The sequence below is a fragment of the Eublepharis macularius genome, chromosome 12 (genome assembly GCF_028583425.1).
Source record: "Eublepharis macularius isolate TG4126 chromosome 12, MPM_Emac_v1.0, whole genome shotgun sequence".
Classification (NCBI taxonomy): domain Eukaryota; kingdom Metazoa; phylum Chordata; class Lepidosauria; order Squamata; family Eublepharidae; genus Eublepharis; species Eublepharis macularius.
Genome location: NC_072801.1, coordinates 43,160,177 through 43,186,769, shown reverse-complemented (window position 1 = coordinate 43,186,769; position 26,593 = coordinate 43,160,177). Strand labels below are relative to the sequence as shown.

The 26,593-nt window shown below is 44.3% G+C and overlaps 1 protein-coding gene across 1 annotated transcript in view; it reads left to right on the top strand.

Annotated features, from left to right (window-relative positions):
• Nucleotides 1-26,593, top strand: part of SKAP1 (src kinase associated phosphoprotein 1) — a 382,276-nt gene that overhangs the window by 277,519 nt on the left and 78,164 nt on the right. Inside the window, exons 4-7 of the mRNA XM_054994890.1 lie at nucleotides 14,941-15,021; nucleotides 15,377-15,460; nucleotides 19,438-19,562; nucleotides 25,833-25,896. Coding sequence (XP_054850865.1) covers nucleotides 14,941-15,021; nucleotides 15,377-15,460; nucleotides 19,438-19,562; nucleotides 25,833-25,896 — 354 coding nt within the window. The remainder of the gene's footprint in view (nucleotides 1-14,940; nucleotides 15,022-15,376; nucleotides 15,461-19,437; nucleotides 19,563-25,832; nucleotides 25,897-26,593) is intronic.

Genomic DNA, 26,593 nt, shown 5'->3' with positions numbered 1-26,593 from the left:
ACTGATCTCCAAACAACAGAGATCAGTTCCCCAGGAGAAAATTGTTGCTTTGGAGGCTGGATTGTATTGCATTAGACCCTGCTCAGGTCCCTCCCCTCCCTAAATCCTGCCTTCCCTGGGCTTTAGCCCCAAATCTCCTAGCACTGGATCCAACCCATAATGTAAAACTGTGGTCTGTTTTAGTTCACAGACAATCACTCAAATCCTGGTTTGTCTTGACAAATGCCAGCCAAGCCAAGCAAGCCTTTATTGGCATATATATATAATATAAAATTTTAAATACAGAAACGAGTCCATACAGAGTAAAATTAAAATTACAGATAGGAACAGGACAACAGTGTAGCAAAACCAATATAGAGTATTACTTGTCAGGGCATATAGCCATGGCACTGTAGAGAAACTTCACTACTATTTCAGTTATTTCCACATCTAGGTTGTCAAGAAGAAACTGAACCTTAAAATTATTTTTGAGAAGGACTCAGAAAGCAGGGATAAAGATTCTATAGATAAGTTCAAGAAACTTATTTTAGCTTCAATACCGGCTGACCAACTAGAGTTGACAAATTCAGATAATAAATGATACGTATAACTGAGGGGGTCAGAATTAAAAGTCGCAACCAATATTTGATAGTGTGAAGCCATGCCTTAGTGGCCAACAGATTCTGACCGCACTCTAAGCATAAGGCAACATATGGAATGCACATAGGATCCCCCAGGGGTCGTTTCGTAGAAAAAGAGCTGCAGGAACTCATTAGCATAACTGAAAAGAGCCCAGTAGCACCTTTAAGACTAACCAACTTTACTGTAGCATAAGCTTTCGAGAATCACAGTTCTCTTCGTCAGATGCAAGAAGAGATGCATCTGAAGAAGACAACTGTGATTCTCGAAAGCTTATGCTACAGTAAAGTTGGTTAGTCTTAAAGGTGCTACTGGACTCTTTTTGATTTTGCTACTACAGACTAACACGGCTAAGTCCTCTGGATCTATTAGCATAACTCATTTGCATATGCCACGCCCCTTGACATCACCAGAAGTGTGTTATTAGCATAATTGATTTTGCAAATACCCCACCCCCTGACATCACCTATCCTGGCTGTTTTGGACCCAATCCTGGCCATTCAGGGCCAAAATTGGGCCCAAAATGGTCAGTATTGGGCCACTGCTGAGCTGGAGAGTGATCCACCACCCATCAAAGGCCCAATCCTGGCCATTTTGGGACCAATCCTGGCTGTTTTGTGTATGATCCTGGCCATTTTGGGCCTGAATTGGGCCATTTTGGCCCTGATCCAGGCTGAAATGGACCCAAAGTGGCCAAAAATCAGGTGGGTGGGGCCACCTGTGTTCCTGCATGTTCCCCCTCAAAATCAGCCCTGGGAAACCCCATGATCTTACACAGAAAGTTAGAATGAACACATTTAACTGAATTGTCAATAGCATCAATCCAGAGCAGGGCGCCATACAATAACTGAGCTCCTATTTTAGCATTGAAAGCTTTAAGAGCAGCAGGCACATATTGGTTACCTTGATCAGAAAAATAAAAGCGAGATATTGCTGCAGCATTAACTTTGGCTGCATTAATAGCCATCCTACAGTGGAAGGTTCAAATAGCATTAGATTGGAAATAGACACCCAGGTATTTAAAGTGCTTAACTTATTCAAGTCTATTATTGACAATCCAGTTATACAGTTTCCGGGAATTGGGAAGACAAATGCTTGACTGCCATCAATCTGGTCAAAGGTCTCTGTAACTGGGTGTGTGTGAATGAACCATGATCTCTCCATGTTCAGACAGTCACACTAACCATAGTTAGGGTTTTTGTTTTGTTTGTTTTATGTCTAAGCTGAGCCTTAAGTCCCTCACCTGCTAAGAAAGTATAGCAATAATGAGATGAGAGGATGGGTCAGTAACTGGTTAAAAAAAGCAAGGGACAAGACTAAATAGACAGTAAAAGGTGAAGTCCCTCTGCTCTAGTGAGATTCTGCTCCCAACATCAAAGCCTACTCTTACTTGTATGATTGTAGAACTGCAGAATACACATAGCCCTGGCAGAAGCCCTTAACAACAATAGTGTGCTTATATACTACCCTTCTGGACAGATTAGTGCCCCATTCAGAGTGGTAAACAAAGTCAGTGTTATTATTATTCCCACAATACAGCTGGGGAGCTGGGGTTGAGAGGAGTGGCTTACCCAAGGCCACCTGCTGATCTCATGACAGTAATGGGATTCAAACTAGCAGAGTGCTGATTTGCAACCCAACAGTTTAACCACTATACTGCAGTTGACTGTTCAGTTGTCTAGCTGCTTGATCTGCTGGTTCCATGTTGGAGCAAACTACTGCCTGGTTTTAAGTCACAGAGAAGACCCCAGTGGCAGTGCAATGCTGCAGTTACCCCTCCCCAGTTCTCTCACCCATCCCTCCCCAGTCCAGAACCATCTGGTTGGACAGGACACACGTAATGCCCTCATAAGCCATATTGCTGTGGCAGGACAGGGTTCTGTCTTATTTTTTTTAAGTTCTTTGTAGAAAGTGCAGAAGAAGGTTTTTTGCCCTCTTCTGAATTTCTGACCTGGTCTGAAGGTAGCCAGAGTTGAGGGAGGCTATTGTGTTTGCTTTTTGGCAGTCCATCTCTCCTACGAGCTAGCACACTTGAGCTCTTAAAAGCAAAGGGACACTTTGAAAGCTTGCACTTCTCTATAGATTTTAATCTTTATTGCTCTGTGAAAGTTGAAAGAACAGACAGGAGATGACAGAGGTATCTCGCACCTGGCTTTTGACTCTCACAATAATCTTGCTTCCATTTTTCAGGGAGAAGTGTTTTTTTTCCTTTTATCATTCTGAGGAAGGATGTTGGGAATTTTTTAGTGCAAAGTACCCCGTTCTTTCAGTTGCACATTCAGCAGATATAGAAGATTTTCCCAGTGCACATATTGGTAGAAATCTGTTAAAATAATAACCTCCTAGTTGAGTGGACCAGAACTGAAACCTGGTGGATCTCTTCTGTTGTTGGAGGAGGGGGAAGGGTCCTCTTTCACCTGTGCTGAGGATTGTGGGACCCATGTGGGAGAGGAAATGCCATGCAGAACAGGCTTCAATAACAATTGAGTATGATCACTTCCATCTCTTTTCTGCACTAGCAGAAAAGCTGCTAGGGTCCATCCCAATATCATCTTCCAAATTTGCATGCACCCCAAACTATCCTGTAGTGCAAAATTGGTTTAAAAACGCAACAATATTGCCACATTTGGGAGTGGGTATAGTATTCCAAACTTTTCTCCCAAGTTTATATTCATTGAAGTTGAACAAATAGATGGTTAGAGTAAAAGTTAGTTGAAGGTCTTTTAGCAGCAAGTGTTTAATGAGAGATATAGAGAAGATTAATGATACTCACAAAATCAGAGTGACTTTGCATTTGTGACTGCTTCTTCTCCACAGTTGATTAAACCTTTGGTTCTCAACCAGAGATACTCGGATTACAAGTGGGACAAGAAGTACTCTAGTGAGAGGCAGGGTTTTCATAACAATTACTCAGAATTTGATCTCCCTCAATTCCTCTGTCTACCAATAAGTGTAATGTGCCATCTCCTGCCAGTCCTACCTGCTATAGATTATCCACCTGTGACCTTTTGACATACTACTAGCAACCTTTGTATATCTCCGAATCCCATGGCTCACCCCCACTCACCAACCAGTCTTCAATGAGATGCTTCCTGGAGAATCTACCAATCAGGGATTGTCTATTAAGCCTATAGCAAAAAAATTTACTCCCAACAATACTACTGCTGCTGTAGCACAGTGCTTATGTAGTTCAGCTGTGAATCAGCACTCTACTGGTTTGAATCCTACTACTGCCATGAGCTCAGCAGGTGGCCTTGGGTCAGCCACTCCTCTCAGCCCCAGCTCCCCAGATGTATTGTGGGGATAATAATAACACTAACTTATTCACCGCTCTGAGTGAGGCACTAATCTGTCTAGAAGAACGGTATATAAGCACAGTTATTATTACTGCAATTTTCTGTATTCTTAAGACTTACTATTAATATATTAATATTAAATTAATATAATTTCACGATAAATATCATTCTCATGGGGAAGTGAGCTTTGGTTTCTATCATGGTGAGACCCAATTTCTTTGACAGTGATTGGTGGGATGCAAAATAAAGGTTGAGAACCACTGCTTAGGTGACAACAAAATTATGAAGACAATTATGCAGGCAGAAGAGCACTTGCTGTCATATATTTAAAAACCACAGGCACAATCTGGCAGGAAGTTCACCTTCTTGAGTCATAGACATACCTGTAATGTTCTTGCAGACAACTTATTTGTTTTGGCAAGGATTTCACATGGGTACTTCCTACTGGACTATACCTTATAAGTACAGGAAGCCAAGAAGGGTATTAAAACAAATTACACACACACACATTCAGTTTCTGTGGGTTGGGATGAAGGTAGCATAGTAAATCCTGTGTTTTTGTTGCTCTACTTTTTCATAGAATTGATGCAAACAGTATTAAGTAGCTCTTGCTACTGACCCTTTACATTCTAAATGAGCTTGTTAATACGTATAAGGATTTATTTTATTTGTACCCAATCTTTCCTTTGAGATAGGGCATTCAAAACAGTGAGTTGGATCCAGCCAGCTTTTTCACTCATTTCCCCTCAGGTCCTTTCCTTACTGCAGCCGATTTGCATATACAGGTTCTATGATGTCCAGCATAACCTTTTTGGTGGTCAAAGGTGACAATCCCCCTCCTTTTTCAACAGCAAGAAACCCTGATTGGATCCTACCCAGTTTTTCTCCTCACAATGCTCCTGTGAGGTAACTAGCCTAAATCTGCCCACTGAGTTACAGAGCAAATGAGCAGCACATTGCTGCTAGAAATGATTAGCCCAAGGATTATCACAACTCCTCCCCACCCTCCCACACAATCAGTGAATTCTGAATGTCCAGCATGTAGATCTAAACTATAAACATACACACATTTTATTTGTTTGTTTGTTTGTTTACTTTCTCCCCAGGACCCAAAGTAGCTTATAACAATTCTCCCCTCCTTTTTTCCTCCCAACAACCCAGTGAGGTAGGTCAGGCTAAGTGTATATGAAAAGGCCAAGGTTGTCCAGTTTGGGGGTTTAATCCCGAGTCTCCCACATCCTTTTCTGGCACTTTAACCACTACAGGACACTGGACCTCATTCTTATTTGCGTTCTATTTGTCATGGCCTCTCCAGAGAGTCACCCACACATCTTGTGAATTATAGTTTGGTTAAGGTGCTTAGAATTAAAGATCCTTAGTGCCTCCCAACACCTCATACCAGTACAGTTCCCAGAAGTCCTTTGGGAGAGAGAATTGCTGGTTTAAGTCAGTAAAGTAGGCATGACCTCCATGCTTCAGTGAGAAAAGTTTCCATAAGGGAAGTGCATTAAAGGTAAGGGTACTATTAGGTACTAAACCTATAAGAGAAAGAGGAAACCCTGCTGATCTGTTTGAACTATGGTAGCAGTCATCATGGGGATTGACCTACGACATTCTATGTATATAATGTGATACAGTGTTTAGAGAGTGTCAGATTAGGATCTGGGAGAACAGGTTTGATTCCCTCTTTGCCATGGAAACTTGCTGGGTGACATTGGGTGTCACTCTCTCAGTTTACCCTGCCCTAAAGGATGGTGGTTGTGGAAGGATGAGCAATGCTTTAAGCCATGTTGGGTCCTCACTGAGGAGAAAAGCAAGTCATAAATTTCTGAATAAATTTTAACACATTTTAATCCTGCCCTGCCTTCATGCTCCAGGTGCATGAAGTGGTTTGGCCTTGCCCACCTTATCCTCACAACAACTTTATGAAGTAGCTTAGTCTGAGACAGAGTTGCCTAACGTTGGCCAAGTGGAGATTTGAACCTGGATCTCCCAGGTCCTAGCCTAAGCACTACACCACAGCGCCCCATTTAGCTTCTGAAGTTCTGGCACGCTGAATGCCAGTCCCCAGAGAAAGCCTTATTATTATGATCATCAGAGAGCACCACTACGGAAGCTCCTTGAGAAATATGTAGCAATAGGAAACTGTCATTCCAAAACTTCGGCGGGGGGGGGGGGGCAGAAAAGGACAGGCAGATATCTGTGGCAAGCACTTTGGCAGAATTAGAGATGGCTACCCTCTATATACTTTCAGGCCTCTCTGTTCTTCCAACACAGGTGTGGATTAAAATTTGGTAGGTCCATTATAGGTGGATGATGTTAAAAGGATGAAGAAATGGAGCAGGAATGTTTTCAATAGGTGAAAAATTTTCTGTGGGGCTAGCCAAGCTTAAGGTTAGCTATTTTTATTTTATTTTATTTTTACAAATCCAGTGATCATTTTCTCAGGTCAATATGACTGCCATTTATAATCTTGATGGCAGAAACCAAAGATGTTGTAGTAATTCACCCAGTTAAGATAGTTTCAGATAGGTAGCCATGTTGGTGTATAGTAGAACAGCAGAATTTGAGTCCAGTGGCACCTTAGAGACCAACAAGATTTTCAAGGTATAATCTTTCACGAGTCAAAGTTCCCTTTGTCAGATATCTGGAGCTTTGTGACTCTTGAAAGCTTATACACTGAAAATCTTCTTGGTCTCTAAGGTGCCACTGGACTCAAGTCCTGCTGTTCCACTCAATTAAGTGTCTGATGCAGATATTCTTGTCCTGCTGGTATGAACAGTTGTCTTAAACTTGCCTTGTTCTATTCACTGTTGTGTTAGGAAGGGGAGGAAATAGCAACTGGATAAGCAAAGCATTTTTGCAACCTAGGTATAGAAAGGGAAAAGCAGAGCCTAAGCTTATGTCCAAGAGAAGATGTTTGTCAGTGCTGCACTGCTTTTGTCGAGCTACACATTCCTCTGTGCATTCCACCCACAATTAACACAGCTCCCCCAGTGCACATGCACTGACTCGCCATGATAATGTGTATCTGCTTCTGCAACTGCTTTTTCATGGAGGAAAAAAGAATATCTTCTACGCATATTGTTCAGAAAAGAAAGAATATCAAAGACTCTCCACGTGGACCCTCTGTGATTTGAGTTTCCAAGAGCACAGGGGAGACAAAGAGCAAACTCAAAGAAAGGGACAGTGTTAACACATTGTCAGCTCAAACCATTCCATGGGACCAGGTTTAAGATTAGCCTTTGTAAATGCATTTTTAACAACCCCAAGTATGATTTAGATAGGGTTGACAACTCCAGTTTGGGAAATTCCTGGACATTTGTGGTGGACACTTGGGAGGACAGAGTTTGGACAGGCGAGGGACCTCAGCAGGATATAAGGCCATAGATTCTGCCCTCCAATGCATCCATATCTCCAGGGGAACTGATCACTATAGACTGGAGATCAGTTGTAATTCCCTGTGTAATTTAGAGGACTTTCTGGTGTCCTTCCTGATTCAAACATTCTTGATTTGGGCTTCTGCAAAAGCAGCAAGTGAACCTAGGCTGTTTTTTTCCCTGCAGCCTTATTTCTTGGGGATAGAACCAAGGGAAGCCTCATGCTGACTATGTACTGATAGCAAATGAGATTAAATAAGCACGGCAGCTCACTGTCAGCTTCCCCACCTCCCCGCCCCCCAGTGTAATTCAATTCGAGCGCGAGCAGTGATGGGAACTCGCAGGGGCTGCCTCTGTCACCCCCGCTGAGGTATGGAATCTTTTAACGTCTAAATAAAAGTTTCACTCAAGCATTTTTTATGTTCCTGCCAGCGGGATCAGCGAGCTGGCGTTGGGCACATTAATGTTAATATTCATACTGGCAGATTTCTCCTCGAGTATCAGGCCTGTGTTGGTAATTATAAATGCATGCCGCAAGATGACATTTAGATTTGCAGGCTTCAATGCAAGCGGAGAAGGGGGATGGGATTCGTGAAAGAGGTACACTTCCCATTTGTCATTTATGCAAAGCTGACCCTAGCATAAGACAGGGCAAAGGTGGCAGAAAGAGGAGCTGATTTTGACAGGTAGCTAAAACTTATCTGGTGCAGGTCGACTTCTGCTTCTGACCAGAAGCTTTGGTACCTTGCAGTGGTCTCCATTGACCATTGTAGGCATGTGCTGACTATATTAACATCCTGTGCTAGCCACTGGTGGACACTGCACAGCCCCCCTCCAAGACCTTGGCTGTAATATGTCTAAAGCTCAGTCTGCATTCATGTACCACTTGTGATTACGATCTGTGTAGCCCTGGAAGGTTGGTCCATTGCTCTGTTGGCCAAGTTAGGAGAGACTCTCTTACTCAATGCTTCATAATCACTCAATTCCACTAGACCCAGTCCAAGTGCCATATTTCCATGCATCCATGCATACACATCTGATGAATTTTGTTATAGGATGAAAAAGCAGAACATGTTCAGGAACATACTGGTACCATAGGGACCTGCTTGTCCAGTTTGAAGCACCAGGCAGGTTCTATTAATCCATGTATCAGTCAGCCTGCAGTTCTTTGGACCTAAACTAGAGTGTCGAGTTTTGACCCCTGATCTCTTCTTTCCAGTGGGTTGTTCATGCTTGAAATGCTCTCCTCTTGAAGCCATAATAGCAATGGCAGAGTTTCATTTCAGGCAAGCATGTTCAAGATTTAGCCAGCATTGTGCTATTCAAAGAGAGATACTTTCTGCTCAGAGTTCTTACAAGGAGATGTGTCAGCCAAGGTTTCCTTAATGTTTCCTCTTCTTTAATGCCATGTGTTGTCTCTCGAACATATGAAGTAATAAAAATGCAACTTGTTTGGGTGTATAGAGAGTGGCTTAGCTAGCCCCAAATCATCTAGGATTGTGGGAGAGGGCTTAGTTCAAACAAATATGCAACAATCAGCCTCCCCTCCCCCAGTTCACTGTACCCTGATTCAGACCATCTTTCTCTTTGTCCCTCCCACCCTGTTCCATACATCCTTCTCAATTTTGGCCTCAGCAACCTCTGTCCATCTCTACTTCTTATCACAGAGGGTCAGTAATAATAATAATAACTAATAATAATAACTGTGCTTATATACCACTCTTCTAGACAGATTAGTGCCTCACCCAGAGTGGTGAACAAGTTAGTGTTATTATCCCCACAATACAGCTGGGGAGCTGGGGCTGAGAGGAGTGCCTTACCCAAGGCCACCTACTGAGCTCATGGCAGTAGTGGGATTCAAACCAGTAGAGTGCTGATTTGCAGCCAAACCACTTAACCACTATGCTACAGTAGCTCACCACTGAGCAACATAGTAATTAAACAGATCATGCTAGGAACCAGAACCACATGTGAATTCCATGTCATATTTATTTGTAAGATTTTTATCCTCCACTTCCCTCCAGAGAGCTCAAAGCGGCATCCATGGTGGTTCACCCCATTCCTTTCTCTTTAACAACCAGTTAAGCTAGGAAATATTAACTGGCCCAAGGTCACTCAGTGAGCTTCTTGAATGAGATTTGAATATGGGACTGTCCATATTTGATCCAACACTCTAGCCTGTACACTAGAGTGCCTTACATTGGGCCACTCATGTTCTCTTTCTACCTAAACTACCTCACAGGGTCATTGTGAGGATAAGAGAGATGTATTCTACCCAGAGGTCCTTGGAGGAAAGGCAGGATAAAAGTTATTTTAAAAGCCCTTATATATACTTCTTCTTCTTGCTGCTGCACTACTTTGAGGCCCTCTTTTCATTCACCTTTGTAGTTTTCAGCCTCCTTGCATGCCTTCCATTCATATTTCTTTTCCCATGTTCCTGCCATAGGATGACACACAATCCCTGCTATCTTTACAAGGCCTTGTATGAGGTTTTCCCCAGCCAGACTGACCTTTACTTCCCTCACAGACTCTGCATCAATGTTCTGTTTCCTGACAGAATACTAATGAACATTCCATGACATCACAACAGTATAGCCAATGGCAAAGAGACGCTGAGAGGCAAAGGATTATTTTAATCTGTTATATTAAGAAGCTAGTCAACATTCATGTTGCAAGAGAAACTCCACTGCCATCCCATACCCATAGCAGGGTCACTGGTCAATCTGACTTCCCTAACCCCCTCCTTTAAGCAAAAAGTGCTAATCTGTGCATCCGGCTTCCCACTGTTGCTATGCAAGTTTCCTGGGGAAGAACTTCTCTTTCCTGGGACTCTTCATACTCCAGAGCCCAATCCTGAAAGTGGGTTACTGCTTGCATGTCTGGGGGGAAATCCAGTCCTGAAAATAGGGTTAAAAATAGGCTTTCTCACTTTGGGTGAAAGAAAAGGAAAGCTCCTGTTCTTCCCTAATAAAGATCCTAGGACAGAACTTGGGGGGAGAGGGGGCTTCTGCTTCTGCACAAATGAACTCTTATGTTTCGGCTGCTGCAGTTATGCCTCATGCTCACCTTGAGACACATTTGTGAGGATTTATGGCCACCCCCAGAGTTTTGCAGAGTCATAAAACTCTGAAATGAAAATAGTCCTGTGAAGGAAGAGAGGGAGTAGGGAAGGGAAAATTTGACAACATGGATGAATTGACATGTTAAGAGAGAGCCGCTTAGCAAAACAAAAAAGAGCCCCTTCTGGTTGGGGGGATTCATACTTAAAAAGCTGCTGAACATGGCCTCTGGGGAGGTGATCAGTAGCATTTTTAGACAGTGGGGGGTGTTGGTTGAGTGTAAAGTTACTCCAACCTGGAACAGTGCCAAGGCTTCCGCAGGAGTTTGGTGTGCACTGCTAACAGCATAATCCAGAGGTCAGAATTCTCAACCTCTGGGAAGAGTCCGATTCCTGTGGGCTCTCTTGTAATCCTGATGTGATCCTGGCTGATTTTGAAAGCATTGTGGGATTGCTTCATTTTTAACACCTCTGAGGCCACGACTTTACCATCACCCATGTGTACTCTTCTCTTGCTACAAAACCACAGACGCAACACTTCTATCATGAGGGCATGTTCAGATGTGAGACGGAGATACCTAGGCACAAAGCGGTTGCAGTTTTCTACTTTGTGATGTCTATTTAGAAAAATACCAGTTGAACATAAGGGGGCACATAGAGTTATAGTACAAGTATTCAAAACAGCATCAGTTTCCCCCACAAAAAAAACACCAGGCTGCCCTTGAAACCCTTCAAGGCCAACCTTTGAAACTCCTTTGCCAACCTGTTGCAGCAAGTCTGGCTTCTCTTTCATTTTCCAACTCCAAACTATTTCCCTATATTTTGTAATCTGCTTTGCATCACAGTGGGAAAAGCAGGCTACTGATGATGATGATGATGATGATGATGATGATGATGATGATGATGATGATGATGATGATGATGATGATGATGATGATGATGATGATGATGAATACACACGCCCAGTGAGAACATCAAATGCAGCCTCTACCTTGCAGGTAGTTTTGATCTGCTTTTCCGTCTGTATCCCATCCTTCCTCTAATGAACTGGCATATATGTCTCCTCCTCTGCAGTGCCTAACAACCCTATGAGGTAGATGGAGCTGAGGACTTAATGAGATTGGATGCTGAACTCCCCTTGTTAATTTTTTTCTAAAAGTTTTTTTTTAGATAAAAAGAAATTTAGGGAGCTCTCTTTACAGAAATCCCAGTGTCACATCTGTCTGAGCCCTTAGAGTATGATTGGCCCTAGGTCACCCAGTCATAGTGGTCTGGTGATTTGAACCCATGTCTCCTTACTCCTAGTCTGGTACTTCAACCATTACATCAAATTGTTTTCAAGTGGGTAGTCATGTTAGTCTGCCATAGAACAGCAAGATCTGAGTCCAATGGCACCTTAAAGACCAACAAGATTTTCAGGGTATAAGTTTTCAAGTCTCTGATAAAGGAAGCTTTGGCTCTCAAAAGCTTATACCCTAAAAATCTTGTTGGTCTCTACATTGCCACTATTGCTCGTATACCACACTGGGTCTCCTTTTTTAGCTCTAGAAATATTAACAGATGATACCCTTTACAGAAGGGCCACCCAGCTTTTCACTTCTTAAAGATTCTTCTTCTGGGAACTGCTGAAAGAATGTTTTGTGGTACTGAGCTCCTCACCAGTGAAGTGAATCCTCATAAACCATTATGAGAATCAGTGTGGAATAGTGGTTAGAGTATCAGATTAAACTTTGGAAGATCCAAGTTTAAATCCTCACTCTGCCATGGGCATTCTGAAGAGGTATAGACCACAATTCTACCACCTCATAATGTGTAGGATAGACTTTTTAAGGCATTTCATTTTGGACACTCCTGCATCATGTACTAGGAAAGCACACCAACTCCTACTGATACACACAGACATCATTATGAGTGAATAGAGTAATACACACATTTTCAAGTTTTACTACACATGAACCAAAGCAAACCTAGGCTTCCAATCATATGTACAGAAAGCTTGAAAATGCCTGCTCACACAAAATGGCAATCACACATAATGTGCTGTTTCAGTACATGAGGTAGGAAAAATCAGTCCCTGGCAAATTCTAAGCTTCTTGACTCATTTGCTTTCATTCTAGATTAAGTAATCACATATGCAATGCCATGCTTGTCTTCTGTGGTGGGTGGAGCTCATAATTCCATCTGGAAAGACAGCAGGTTGTATCTGACCTCTCCTCTCAACCCAACTACATGGTACATTTTTTGGCAAGTTGGGTCTAGATTTCTCTGCAACCACACAGCAGGTGTGAGAAACATAATTTTAAAGATCAGCAGGAGCCTGATTTGGCTCAAAACTGAGGCATGGAGGTAGGAGGAAATGCTTCTGCTGCCCGCCCCCCAATGCTGTTTTTTTAAGTCAAAACAGCCCAGGGAAAAGTCCTGTCCCCCAGTATGGAGCTGCATTTTGGCCCTTCCTGGAGCTTGCTGCATGAGGAAGGCTCCAGTTGCATGGAGTGGTCAGAAACAACCCTGTGATTTGTGAATGACCAAAGAAAGCCACCAGCAAGGGAATGTGACTGAAATGCCCTTTGGCAATGTAAAGGATTACCACCTTCAGAATAATAGTCCTTTGACAATATCTCTGGATCTTGTACCTGTAAACAAGCTCTGAGTAATATGCAAGGCATGGTTTTGTGTAACTTTTGAGGGCTGGAAACTTTAAATACAGAACAAAGGCCTGAAGCCAAATAAGAACTTCTGTCCCCTGTTCAGTTGGGAAGTGAGAAGCGGGTTGAAGGGCCAGGGGTAGGGGGGGGGCACAATTGTCATCATGTTCGTGTGTCTGCAATTACACAATGGAAGGAAAGGGAGAGGAGAGAAGGCAGCAACAGCCAGAAGTGTGGGGAAAGGTCATGTGAATGCTTTCCTACCTGCTCCCACAGTGCTTATTTACGGATATCTTGTCTGCATCTTTCTCGTGCTCAAGACTAGCTCCAACTGTACAAGCCACCCCACTAGCTGCTTAAGGAGCCCATATTTTGGGAGTGCCAATAAAGCAGGGTGTAATTGCTCCTAGGGTTGCATGGAATTCTGAGACTATCTGACTCAAGCGCTCGGCTTCCACATTCTTTGCAACACTGCAAGGCAACCCTGTGCAGCAGCAAAATCTTCTAAGCTAGCTTTGCTGATATCCCCCCACAGATTTCTCTAGGTTGGGACCTTTTGGTTTTCCCTTTCCTCCTGTTGAGAAATGGAGAGAATTAATTGACTCTGAATTTCTAGCTTTCAGCTAATTAAAAAGAAATATAAGTAGAGTAGGCAAAAGGTTATGTAAATGTCTGAGAAAGGGTGTAAATCTCTGGCTGAGGCAAACGAGATCAATGCACGGGGCCAAGTTTGATGTGCTGAGATGTGTGTTAAATGCATCTGTGGTGTGCAGTGCTCCCAGTCATGAAGGGGAGGGCATTTGTGTTTTATAGATGTGTTTAAAACTCAATTTTCAGGCTGTTGTCAGAGCCTATGTTCACTCAGCTTCTCAATAGCAAGGCTTAGTATGCATGAAGCAATAACAGAGACGAGTCCTTCTAAAAATGTACCATTCAATTTTTTCGCCACTGGGAAACTAGAGGCAAATCCCACATCCCTGTGATTAGAGAGAAATATTTTCAGGGCAGAGGGTGCAATTCCATGTAGGTTAGAGCTCTGGCACCTCTTACTTAAAGAGAATTGTACTAGCCACCTCCAGTGCCTGACATCTGAAATGTGAATTGCTTTTGAAGCTGGACAGGTACTGAAACAATGGCATGATCTCTTCAGCACACTTGCAGCTATAAAGCATATGTATGGGGTTTTGGCACATCAGCCCACAATAACAATTTGTCACAAGCCCCCCGCAAAAAACATAATAGAATTCTTAGGCAAAATATGACTGGTAGGTTATAACCTAAATTTTGAGGGGGAGGAGGGAGAGGGAGAGCATCTAAATTCTGTACCATGCAAAATTTTTCATTTCAGTGAAGATGCAGAGCTGGTGTGATAGCAATTCACATGCGTCAAGTAACCTGCTTTCCCCCCTTTATTTTATTTATTTATTTATTTATTTATTTATACATACATACATACATACATACATACATACATACATACATACATACATACATACATACATACATACATACATACATACATACATACCCAGTGGGAGACAGCAGCTTGCAACAATGTTCTCCCCTCCTCTGTTCTATCCTCACAATACAACCCTGTAAAGGAGATCAGGCTTAGAGAAAGTGACTGGTCTAGTGTCACCTAGCGAACTTCCATGGGCAATTCAACTCCAAATCTGGGTATCGAAGATGCTATTCCAACACTCTAACCACTGTACTATTCTAGCTCTCCAACTGATTGGTCAATTAATATTATTTAGGTGACTTGGGGCAAGTTCACATGGAAGCATTGGTCAGTTACTGCCTTTATTGTCATTTAGATAACACAAAAATTAGGTATCATTTGTTTAAATTACCATTTTGTTTCCTTGGATAAGTTGTCTTGGGACAGTCTCCAAACACGAAAGTGTAATTTCCCATGTTTAATCCAAAACTGTTCCCTTTAGGTGCTGAGAATTTCTTGCCAAAGGCCACTCAGGAGCCGGGACTTGTTCTGAAACAAGGATACTTGGAAAAAAAATCCAAAGGTAAACTTCCTGCGAACCACCCTTCTCAGTAACCACTGTTGATTTGTCAGTTCACATACCATCCCTGTATTGTTCATGTGTCATAAACCCTGTGGCAGGAGACAGACAGACAGACAAACAGACACAGACAGATGATGTTGTTCTATGGGAAACCATCAGAGTGTTTAGAGTCCAGCCACAACAGACAGGCCACTTGCAGCACCTTGCACACAATTGGTGCTGATGAAACCCCCAGGAAGAGTAATTAAACAAAGAACAATGGAGTTACATCTTGGGAAACCTGTTGAGTTTGTAGAATCATTGCTTGTTTCTCAGATGTGCCTTGTTTTGCCTTTTCTCCCTTTTTTCTTCACAGACCCCAAAATCTTTGGCTCAGAATGGCAGAAGAGGTGGTGTGTCCTTGACCAGATGGCCTTCTACTACTATGCAAATGAAAAAAGTATGTTACATTCCCATTCTCCGTCTCTGTCTCTGTCTCACACACACATACACACACACTTTTTTACACTTTCCCGCACATCCATACCTTCAATGTTTTCAGCACACCATCCAGTTGCATTGAAGGAAGGAGGATTGTGTTTTAGACCCAACAAATCATTAGTGTAGAATGGAGTGGGCAGGGACAGGATTATAGGACTCCAGAGCATCAGATCAGAGGTCTAGCAGGGCCAGCATAGGATGATAAAAGCTGCTTCCTTAAGAGGGGTATGAAAATGTACCCCTGCTGCCTGAAAGCAGGCAGGAATGCCACTGGCTGTTGTTCCCAAATACTTCCCCCATTCCCAGAAGCACCAACATGACTGCATTCACTTTGCACCCCCGCCTTGTGGCTTGGCAAACCCCCCTTTCTCTCCCTTTCTTCTTCCCAGCTGAGCCAGGGTGTAAAATAACATTGTAGCTCAACAGGGGAAAGGAGAGGGGAAAGCCTGTTAAAGGGCTTAAAGAGGGAGGAGGGAAGGCCAAGCTTATTTCTGGCTCTATCAGATTTTTGCTGAAGACCTGGATATTCCACTTTGTTCCTCCTTTGAATGCAGGGGTACAGTATGCTCCATTCAAGTTAAAAACACTGTGGTGGGAAAGCTGCCACAATCATAAAGGATTGCCCAAGCGTGTCTGCCCTAGATCCAGTGCTGCTGCTTTTGTAGTTCTTTTATTCCCTGGTACATCTTCCTATACATATTGCAGATGTATACCATATTCATACGGAACTTCACAACCAAGCAGGGATTTGAACCTGGGCCTCCCCCAGTCCACGTGCAACATTTTAACCATGACACCACACTGGCTGTCACAGCTGAGTGACAAATTGCTTATGAGGCAACTTGGGAGGCTTCCTTTCAGATGCAGCCTTAGGAAGGAAGACCACAGTCTGGTTGTATTGTAGCATCCTTGTCAGTAAAGAATGAGGGAAAGGAGAAATACGGACACAAGGCCCTGTGTAAATAAAGTATGGCCCATTTTTTTCCTCCATTAGTTGTCAGGCAGGCTTTAACCCTCCCCTAAGTGACCATATATAATCCATGTGTCGGGGTGTATAAATATTTTCCAGTTATGCTCCATCAGATGCATATAAACAGGAAGCTAATACTTCCAACTGAATTTGGCATGCCTAGATAGATGGGCTACAATTATACAGTGCCTCCCATCCAGAGCAATTGAATGCAGAGCACGTTTAAATACATATATATACAGGGAGGAGCAGTCAAAGAGAGACAACATTTGCAGTTTCCAGGCTCAGGGACAGGACTTCTCTTCCTGCCATTCAAGGGATGATGAACATTGGAGTGGGGTAGGGGACACTGTTCTGTTAATATCCATATACTGTATTTACTCAAAAGGAAGACAATTTTGAATGTAAGACAACCGCCTTAAAAATATTATACACACAAAAATGATTAGTGGACATAACTGTAACTTGTATGTACATGTAAGATGACCACTCTCTTTTTTTGATGGCATACCTGTGGAAAAAAACTGGTCTTGCATTTGAGGAAGTACTGTGTAATAAAAGCCAGTGCCCCAGCTGTCCAACCAAGTAGCCGCCACAAGAGCTTTCTCCAAACATAGTCTGAAAGTTCTTCCCTGAAAATTCCCACACTTGCAGGAAGTCAGTTTGGATCAGGACTATGATATCTGGGGAGATGAGGCCTAGGTTTTCTGCCCCTGAAATGGCCCCATGGAGCTGCTACTTAACCCACAAGAGAAATTTGCATTGCCATCAGTACATGGCAAGTTTCCCCAACAGGACACCCAGTCGCTTCTTGGATCCATCTTGAGGTAAGGAAAATGGCATTGGGGTGAAGCTTAATCCCCTTCTCCTCTTGTGCTCTCATCCTGATCCCAATCTGGCCCACACACGCCTGGGAATTCAGTTCCAAGCATTGAACTACAGTTGCCTATCTGACTGAAAATCCTCCTGGTGACCTGAGAGGGCCTTTGCAGATAAGAACCAACTTGATTTTCAGTGGCTAAGGTCCCTGGGGGGTCACCAAGAGCAGACACTGGTTTTAGTCCCTAATCACAGTAGTGACATACATTTGGAGACATTGCTGGGGTAGGCGGAAATCCTGCCTGTCGCCCATCGCCTCTGCCAGTGAGAGGCATGCAGAGATCCTGCCAAGTGCCTGTTTCCCTTTACCAATCCTTACAGGTTATCTCAAAGCCAGCACACAATTCAAAGCTGCCACAGGAGACTGCTTTAAATTGCTTCAAGTGGCAACTGTGTGATGAGCTCTTTCTGTGCAGCGGCACACATATGTGGATCAGGCAATTTTCTCCATGCCATTGAAACCCCCAGGGGAGGGGTCCGTTTGTAACTGAGTGGAGGAAATCTGCGTGGGAAGCAACCGCACACAACATCTAATCACATGATGATAACAGCTGCTGTATAAAGCTATTTACATATGCTTGTGTGCAGCAAGAGCTCTACTGTGCTATATTTTTTGCCAATAATAATAATATTTACACTTAATATAGTACCTTTCATTTGTTCACATCACTCCACTTACAGCCATCTTTTAAATAACCGTGTAAATTAGGCCCCATATTGTAGAATGTAGTTTGGATGGTGGTGGCTGACGGTGGGTTTTTTTAAAGCTGTTTTTGCCTTGATGAGACTCCATGACCAGATATAATCCCTGCTAGGGGGGAAATGGCTTTTGAAAAAGTGCTTTGGGGTGGGAAAGCAAGGGCAGTAGAGGGTCCAGTTTGCCACTGCTGCTAGCCTATGATGTACTTTAAACTGCAATTTAAAGGCAACCTGGGGGGGAGGAGTCGTCCCTGTTGATATGCATCCTAAGGCCTTGTATTGTGTCTGGCTGCATTCATGTGCCAGATGAAACCATGATTAAGGGGAAATGTACACGAAGCCAGCTTGCTGGTGGGCTCCCTTCTCTCCTTGCCCCAAGAATCGTGGTTAAGCAGTAACTCAAGTTACTCATTATATAGAAATGCAGGTGCATGGGTTACCAGGAGTTTATAACCCCAGTTAGTGGGAGAAACCTAGCATTGTACAGATGTTGCACATGCCTGCAACATCTGTACAATGGCTCATATACATAGATCAGGCAAGAGAGTTTCACATGATTTTTGGTGCCAAAAAAAGGAGCATGAGTAAACCCAGGAAGAAACTGGGTTTGTGCAGCATTATTCCTTAGCTGCAATTATACGTGAGGTCTGAGTGCAGAGGAAAGCATGACTGGATCAGGGTCTGCCTGAGGCAAACAGCTTTCTGTTTACAGCTGCATTTAATGTGCTCAACAAGTGCTGGGATTTACAAGGGAGCAAAGTTTCACTCGAGCAGGGATCCGCAGTGTGGTACCTGTGAGCGCTGTGGCACCTGCCAACACATGTCCTGGCTCCCATCAAGTGGTTTTCAGAAGTGGGCAGGGCTTTTGCCCAGCAGGGCTTCTGACTGACCATTGGAAGTCTGATTGGTTGTGCAGATTTTTCAAAACCTTTCTTTGGCAGCAGCTGCCACCACAGTACAAGGATCTTTACCAAAGGTATATGCTAGAAAATATTTGTAAACCGTATGTTCATTTTTAAAGACCTGTTAAACAGAGCTTCAGCCTGAAATGTTGGAGAGTTACTGCTAGTGTTATGCATGGCCATGCTGACTGACATTTTGTGGTTGACTCTGCCTCCTGTGGCAGCCATTTTGCAGTTGCACCCACAACACTTTGGCAGAATTCCGAAGCTGCCCACAAGATCAAAAAGGTTGAGGATCCCTGCTGCAGAGCCCGATTGTCTGCAGGGTTTCATGTCACAAGGGTGGGCATGCCTGCCTTGGTTATGAGACCACTTCACTTTTGAATCCTTTGCATTGCTTGTTGTAAAAACTACCAGCAACAAGCAAGATAGTGGCTTTAAACTGATGCAGTGCTTATACTGGATAACCTTTACCATCTTGTGCAGGCAAGCAACCCAAAGGCATGTTCCTAATCGAGAATTACCGTGCCCGGCTGGCTTCCTACCTGCGCAAGGATGCCCGAAGAGATTGCTGTTTTGAACTGATGTGTCCTGGAAAGCGTACCTATGAGGTAGGTTTAGCAAAAATGGAAGGAAATCTATCTGCCTGAGAGAGAGGCTGAAAACTGTTCTTTCTTTTCCTCTTTGAGCTAAAATAATTAAAGGGAGGGGAATGCAGGTCCTGTTTCATATCTAGGGTTTAATCTATTGGCCTCTTTTTTCTCAGTTTTATCCTCCTCTGAGATGTAGGGCCTTGCATCCATTGGACCAAGCTTGCTGTCTGAACTTGGCAGCCTTGCATGTTGACGGGGGAGAGGGAACCAGGGCACCTGATGCATCCTGCACATCTGGACTGTGAGGGATGGAAAGAAAGGGTTAAAATTATACATCTAGTCCCAGCTATTAGAGCGGTCTGGAACTGACAGCACCCAGGACCATCACCTCTCAGCTTCAGTCTACCTGATTCATTAAGGCTTTTTATATACTCTGTGATTCTGCATAAGCACTACCAAAGCACAATTCAGCACCCCAAGGATATTAGCATGCATTTCAAAAACTCAAGTTTCTAGCCCTTCAGGTTAGGAGGTTAGTGCCCTGCATAACTCTTTGTCCCTTTCCATGACTAGCAGAAGCAGAATATACTGCTTAAAGGTGAACTGATCATATATGCTCGACTGCAAAAGTTGCAACTTTCCAACTGTCCTTGGCACAGAATCTTAGCTTAGTGCAGAATTTTGATTGCCAGCTAATCTGTCATAGGGAGCTTCTCTGGACCTGTTTGAATGGCAAATTCCCATTTGCCAGGTTTGTCTCTGTTGTACACAACTGGCAATGCTGAAGAAATAGAACAATCGTTTTTCCCTCTCAAATGATGTCATCAAGGACACATCCTCTAGGTGATCTGCACAGCTCTTTTTTTTGGTTCCACAATTGACTTGTTAGTCATGCAGACAGGAAGGAAGCCAGTGGGGACTGATGCTGCAGCTGCGTACAGTTCAGGTGTGCCTAGTCACTTGGCATGCAACACATTCCTAAACACAGTTGCACCCTTCTAAGTCAGTTGGCTCTGCTTAGGGCTCAACGAGACAATATATGTGACACAAATCAGGTCAGGAGGAGGCCTCTGACTCAACTCATGTCATATATAACATTGGGACTGTGGAGCTGGATTGAGCTCGCAAGTATGGCATGGGAGGAGGGGCTTCAGACCTGTACCATTTTCCCAAGCCAAACAGCTAACAGGGGGGCCCTGTTTGCCCCACTGTCAGGCTTCACATGTACTGACTGCAGCATGTGGCTCTCCAGAGCAGGACAAACAGGGCTTTACCCCATAGCCATTTTGTCTTCAGAAAATGGCATGGGGGAGAAGGCTGAAGCTCTCCCCCCCGAGCTATGCTCGGAGTCCTGTTGGGACCAGCATGCTTGGGAAGGTTAGTTCCCAGACAGTATGCATGTCAAGAAGCAAATCAGATTGGAGGAAGCTCAACCCAACTCGTGTCAAGCATATTGTTTAGCTGAGCCCTTAGGATTGCACCATAAGACACTCACCTACTTCACTTACAGACATCTGGGACTGGAACATAGAGTAGAGGTGCTTTCCCTCCCTCCCCACCGTGTAAACTGGTCGGAGAACCACAAATATATGTAGATCGTGGCTCAACATAGAAGGGAGCGGTAGGCACTTCAGTCCATAGCATATAGGATGAAGCCCCATTATACTTCTCAGCCCTGAAGTTCTAATTTTTCTCATTGGGAGAAGGAGGGATGGGACAGAGAAACTATCTTCCTTAGGAAGCCCCACCTCACATTTTGAGGATTGCCTGCAGTGTTAGATCAGCTTTTCTTCCTTGGCTGGCTGTACAGTCCCATCTCAAAGAGCTTTTTACCGGTGAGACTTAAATTTCCTTTGAGCCTCTTCCAGGCTGTACACATGAATCATGTGATTGTGGTTAATGCAGACGTGAAAGCAGAGGAGAGCCTTCGTCTCGCTTGTGGCAAGTGTAGTTTGAAGGTATTTTTACAAGAGGCTTAAAGTGCCCCTTGAAGTAAATGCCATCAAACTTTCTTCCTCCCACTGTAAACTGGCAGACCCATTTCTCTCCTGCTCCCAACATCTTTCCAAACTGGGAATGGAACCCAGGAGTTCTGAAATTCAGGGCACACCTCTCTGCCTTTTTGTTATATGTTTGGCATTGACACTGGTTGAATGACATGTGGAAATCCACCAGGGTAAGTTGTATGAAGTTGTCTTCATGTGTACCAGATCTTGCTCTTTATTGCTTTGTTACTGCTGCTCACTTGGCCAGCCTGCTGAACTTCTGACAGCAGCTAGATGGGCACCTCTCCTTGCCTTCCCTCCTTTCTTTGCTCAGCCAGAAACAGCAGTGTCCACCACTGCAGGAGCAAGAGCAGTTTCTCCTTCAAAGCACTGCCCTAGGATGCCACCTAGAGGTGCCTGGTGGGGAATGCCAGCTTTGGGCATGTGTGCTCATGTCCTCTAAACTCTTAATACCAATCCAGTGATTCTCAAACTTTTTGAGAATTAAATTGTACTGTACGTATCAGGACCTGCTTGCAAACTAACTCCATGCTACTCTCATAGCAGTTAACAGTGATCAAGTTTATAATTGATTTTTCACATTTGGTATTTATATATACAGTGTTACCTAGCAACAGGTTAAGAAATGTCATGGTCATTTTGCAGCTTACACAAACCCGAAGTGAGCCTCTTCCTGAGCCTCTTCTTGCAGCTCACTCTGTTCCCTCTCCTGGCCTTGTGATCCACATTTGGCTTCTATACTGCAGTGCTGCATTCATCTATACTGGGCATGTTCATGCATATGCAGTGTTTGCCTCACATGTAGTTTGGGCATCAGTGATTACCAGTTAATGGTTAAACCAGTTTTCCTGTCTTGCAGTTGTTCATACTTCAGTTGGATTTGCCCCCCCCCCCAAAGTCTGTCATTGACCTATTTTTTCAGCATGTGTTTTATTTTATTTACTTCATTTCTTGCCTTTCTCGCTGAGGATCAAGGAGGATTACAGAGTTATAAAATACAATGCAAAACACAGCATAATACATACAGTGAACTGTGCAATAAAACTGCATTACACAAATTAAAGGTCAAGAAACAGCAACAGTATAATATATCACATAAACTGGATTTTAAAATTAGAGAACAATGATCCTTTAAAAATGGTTTTCATAATTAGAGAGCAGAAGTTCAGGAAGTATAATATGTCCAGTGAACAATGCAGTATACAGGGGGTGGGAAAGAAGGTGCCTAAAAATTGATGTGGGACCAGGTCGTGAAGGGCTGTTCATGGTCTCTGTTCACCACCTGCCTTACCTCTACAGGTAGGGGCATGGAAATCAGGGCTTGAGAATAGGATCTCCCGACTAGTAGGTTGGACAATATGAGGAGGGTTGAACAATATGGTATCTTTCAAATACCTGAGCCCCAAACAATTTACAGCCTTGTATTGTCGAAGGCTTTCACGGCCGGAGAACGATGGTTGTTGGGGGTTTTCCGGGCTGTATTGCCACGGCAATACCACGGCAATACAGCCCGGAAAACCCACAACAACCAATTTACAGCCTTATAGGTAAAAACCAGCACTTCGAATTGTGCCCAGAAATAGCCAATGTATATCTTTCAGCACAAGAATGATACAATCCGTGTATCCAGTCCCTGAAAGTAACCTGGCTGCCACATTCAATCTAGACCAAATGAAGTTTCCAAACAGTTTTCAAAGGCAGCCTCACACTGAGCGCAGTACAGTAATCTAACCTGGATGTGATCAGAACGTGGGGATCACTGCACCCAAATCGCATTTTTCAAGGAAGGGCCATAGCTGGTATATCAGCTGAAATATGTGCAAAGACAAGTTGTGCATCCCAGCATGCTGCAGTGACTGTTCCTGGGTGTATAAAAACATGATTATGTGGGATTCCATAAAAGGTGTTACTGAAAAACACTATAAGAATAGCAACATTTCATTACGGATAATTAGTACGTTTGTTTTCTTTATCTCCAGAACATCCTCCGGCTGGATGTTAAAACCAAAAATGGGGGAGGGAGATGTTTTGGGGCATGATGGGGAAAGCTTCTTAATCCAATCCACAAATTACTGCAGTCTTCAGATAAAGCACTGCAAGCATTAATGCAGCCTTAATGAAATTAAGCCCATTCACTGTGCAGAAAAAGATCTCGGGTAACACCAGCAGCTGCTGGGATGAAGAAGCAAAGGGTTGTTCCACCTTGGAAATATAAAAGACTAGCAAAGGCTGCCCTGGGGATTTTCCCTCCTTACGGAAAGCAGGAAGTCCCTGGACTGAAGTAGAACATCCACATGACATCACACTGATGCAGAGTAGGACTGGCATCCTTCCTGGGGCTTTCCTCTTTATTCTTGAGAAAAAACCGAACGTGTTCTTTGGGTTTCAAGAGGAGCTTTTGGAGTTGCTGTGAGAGTGACCATGTGGCCATTTCCTCTGCTGCCACTACAGGCACTGGGCACATGGCCAGCTTATGGCTGCACACACTCATCTTTTATCTCTTGAAATAGCTCTCTCACCCCTTTTTTCCTGCTGAGCCATGTTGTAACATTACAGTGTGGCATAGTAAGGAAAGGAGGGAGGGTTTCAGGACTGGGGGGCGGGTCTTGTTTGATTACCATCATGCCTACACTATTATGCAGGCACAGCCAGGGAAGGCACGGAGTGGGGGCTGAGGTCATCAGCAGCACAAGGAGGGGGATCTGGTATGTGTAGATGCTCCCACTCATTCTTGCATTGCTAGCTACTGTGGGTTGCCAGGACCCCTTACCCTCCCAACAGGAGGGGGAGTCAGCACTTATCTTTTTACTGCCCTTGTGCGCGTGCTCCCAGAACAGCACAGTGATGTCAGTTCTGGGTGATGTCATCATGCAGGTCCTGGGAGTGCTCCCATGCTTTGCACCGGGTGCAAAGCTCAAGAGAACTCCCGGGGCCTGCAGATGACATCACCCCACCCCAAGAATGTGCCTGGGAGGCCTCTTCCCTGCATGTTCCCCCCAATGGCCAGGGGAGTGGTGGCAGAGGGTGGGAGCAGGGGCCATGGCAACCCTAGGCTGCTGTTGTAGCAGGGGACTGTTTTAAACAAGGACAGGTCAGCCATGTCACTTACAGGAAAATTTCCTGGTGGGCCACTATTCTATAGGGCTACTGGTGGCTAGGAACAAGCAGAACCAAGCTCAGCAACTCTTTCTAAGCCTCAGGGTCCACTTGGCTCCTCTTCAGCCATGGCATTTTGTATCAGCTCAACAACAACTCCTGCCCTGCTTCCAGTTTGAGGAAGATGCTGTGGGTGAGTGAACACCTGTCGTCTGCCACACTGAGCCAAGCAGTCCTGCAGTGCTAGCTTGTAGCACAGCAGGAACCACTCAGCTTGTCTTACTCCAGGGCTGTTTTCACTCTGCAATCTGCTCCTTCTTTTCACTGTCCCAGTTCAGAGAAAGGAGCTAGGTGGTAGCAGCCTTTCCTCTGCTGAGGAGCTGAGCAATGGCAGTTGACAGTCTGTAGCCTAACTGAGTGCTCTGTATTCCCTTCCTCCAAACCTACTGCTTTTTTTTTTTACTGTTCAAGGCCAGAGAAGGAGAAGGGGGGCAGCCTTGTCTCCACTAAGGTAGTAATATGGAAAATCTCTGCCTCTGGCACTTGGTCTAGGATGGGCCATGCCAGTTGGGGATGTAGCAGGGCAAGTGATGAATACATTTGCAATCTCATCCCCCTGCCAAACCCACCAAGTAGCATGAGCATTAGCAGGGCTTTTTTCTGGGAAAAGAGGTGGTGGAACTCAGTGGGTTGCCCTCAGAGAAAATGGTCACATGGCTGGTGGCCCCGCCCCCTGATCTCCAGACAGAGGGGAGTTTAGATTGGCTGAGCGGCGCGGAGGTCAATGGAAACTCCCCTCTGTCTGGAGATCAGGGGGCGGGGCCACCAGCCATGTGACCATTTTCAAGTGGTTCGGGAACCCCGTTCCCCCACATTCCCCCTGAAAAAAAGCCCTGAGCATTAGCATGAGTTTGAAATACGACCCAGACCAAAAGTTCTTGGTGTACAGTTTTATTTATTTTATGTAAAACATTATAATGTAGCTGTTTCACCTGACTTAGGACCTCCAAGGCAGTGGGCAATCAAAAACATTAAAACCATGTTTTAAAAGACATATTTATATGTAACAATTAAAAGTGACAACTAACCAAAATAAAAAAAACAGGAAGGAGGATTGTTGATAGCAGTTTATCACTAAATGCAGCAGGTTTTGGTAAAGACCTTGCTACAATCACCATCTTCTCAGTTCACAGCTCCAAGCCCAGAAGAAGCCAAGGACTGGGTGGATCAGATCCTGTTTCTGCTTAAGGGTGAGTAACTAAATAGGGAAGGAAGCTATATGTGACGGCTCAGGGCTATGCACCTATGTATGTGTTGAACTCCTGACGGCCTAACACTTGCAGCTGACTCCAAGGCTAAATTTAGGGGTGTGGGGGGATTCCTTGCCCCCTGCCCCTCTTGCCTCCAGTCACCTGCCAGCAGTGAGGGGGAGGCACCTGGGGTGGAGACACACGTCTGAAAGCAATTCTTAAATGACTTGCCCCCTGGTGCGACCCATTTTCCAGTGCCACAGGGGAGTGCAGGAGTATGCTCAAGGATGACTACCCTGCATCCCTCTGCCCTACCCACCACCTGCCCCTTGGCTCAGGAGGACTCGAGGAGACTTGGCAACCCTATCTAAATTTGAAAGTCGGGAGATGTGAGATCCATCAAGAGGGAGGAGGGGTTTGTGTCTGGGCACATGTGTGATGAAAAGAACAGAAAGTGAATTTATGGGAAGAAATGAACTGGGGAGCTCCTGGGACATGGAGGATGCATGCAGGATGAACATAAGAAAAGCCCTGCTGGATCAGACTACTGGTCCATGTAGTCCAGCATCTTATCTCACACAGTGGGCAGCCAGTTACTCTATAAGGCCAGCAATAGGGAACAGAAGTCAAGGCCTCCAGAGTTGCCTCCTAGCACTGACACTCAGAGGTTAGCTGCCTCTCTATGTGGAAGTTCCAT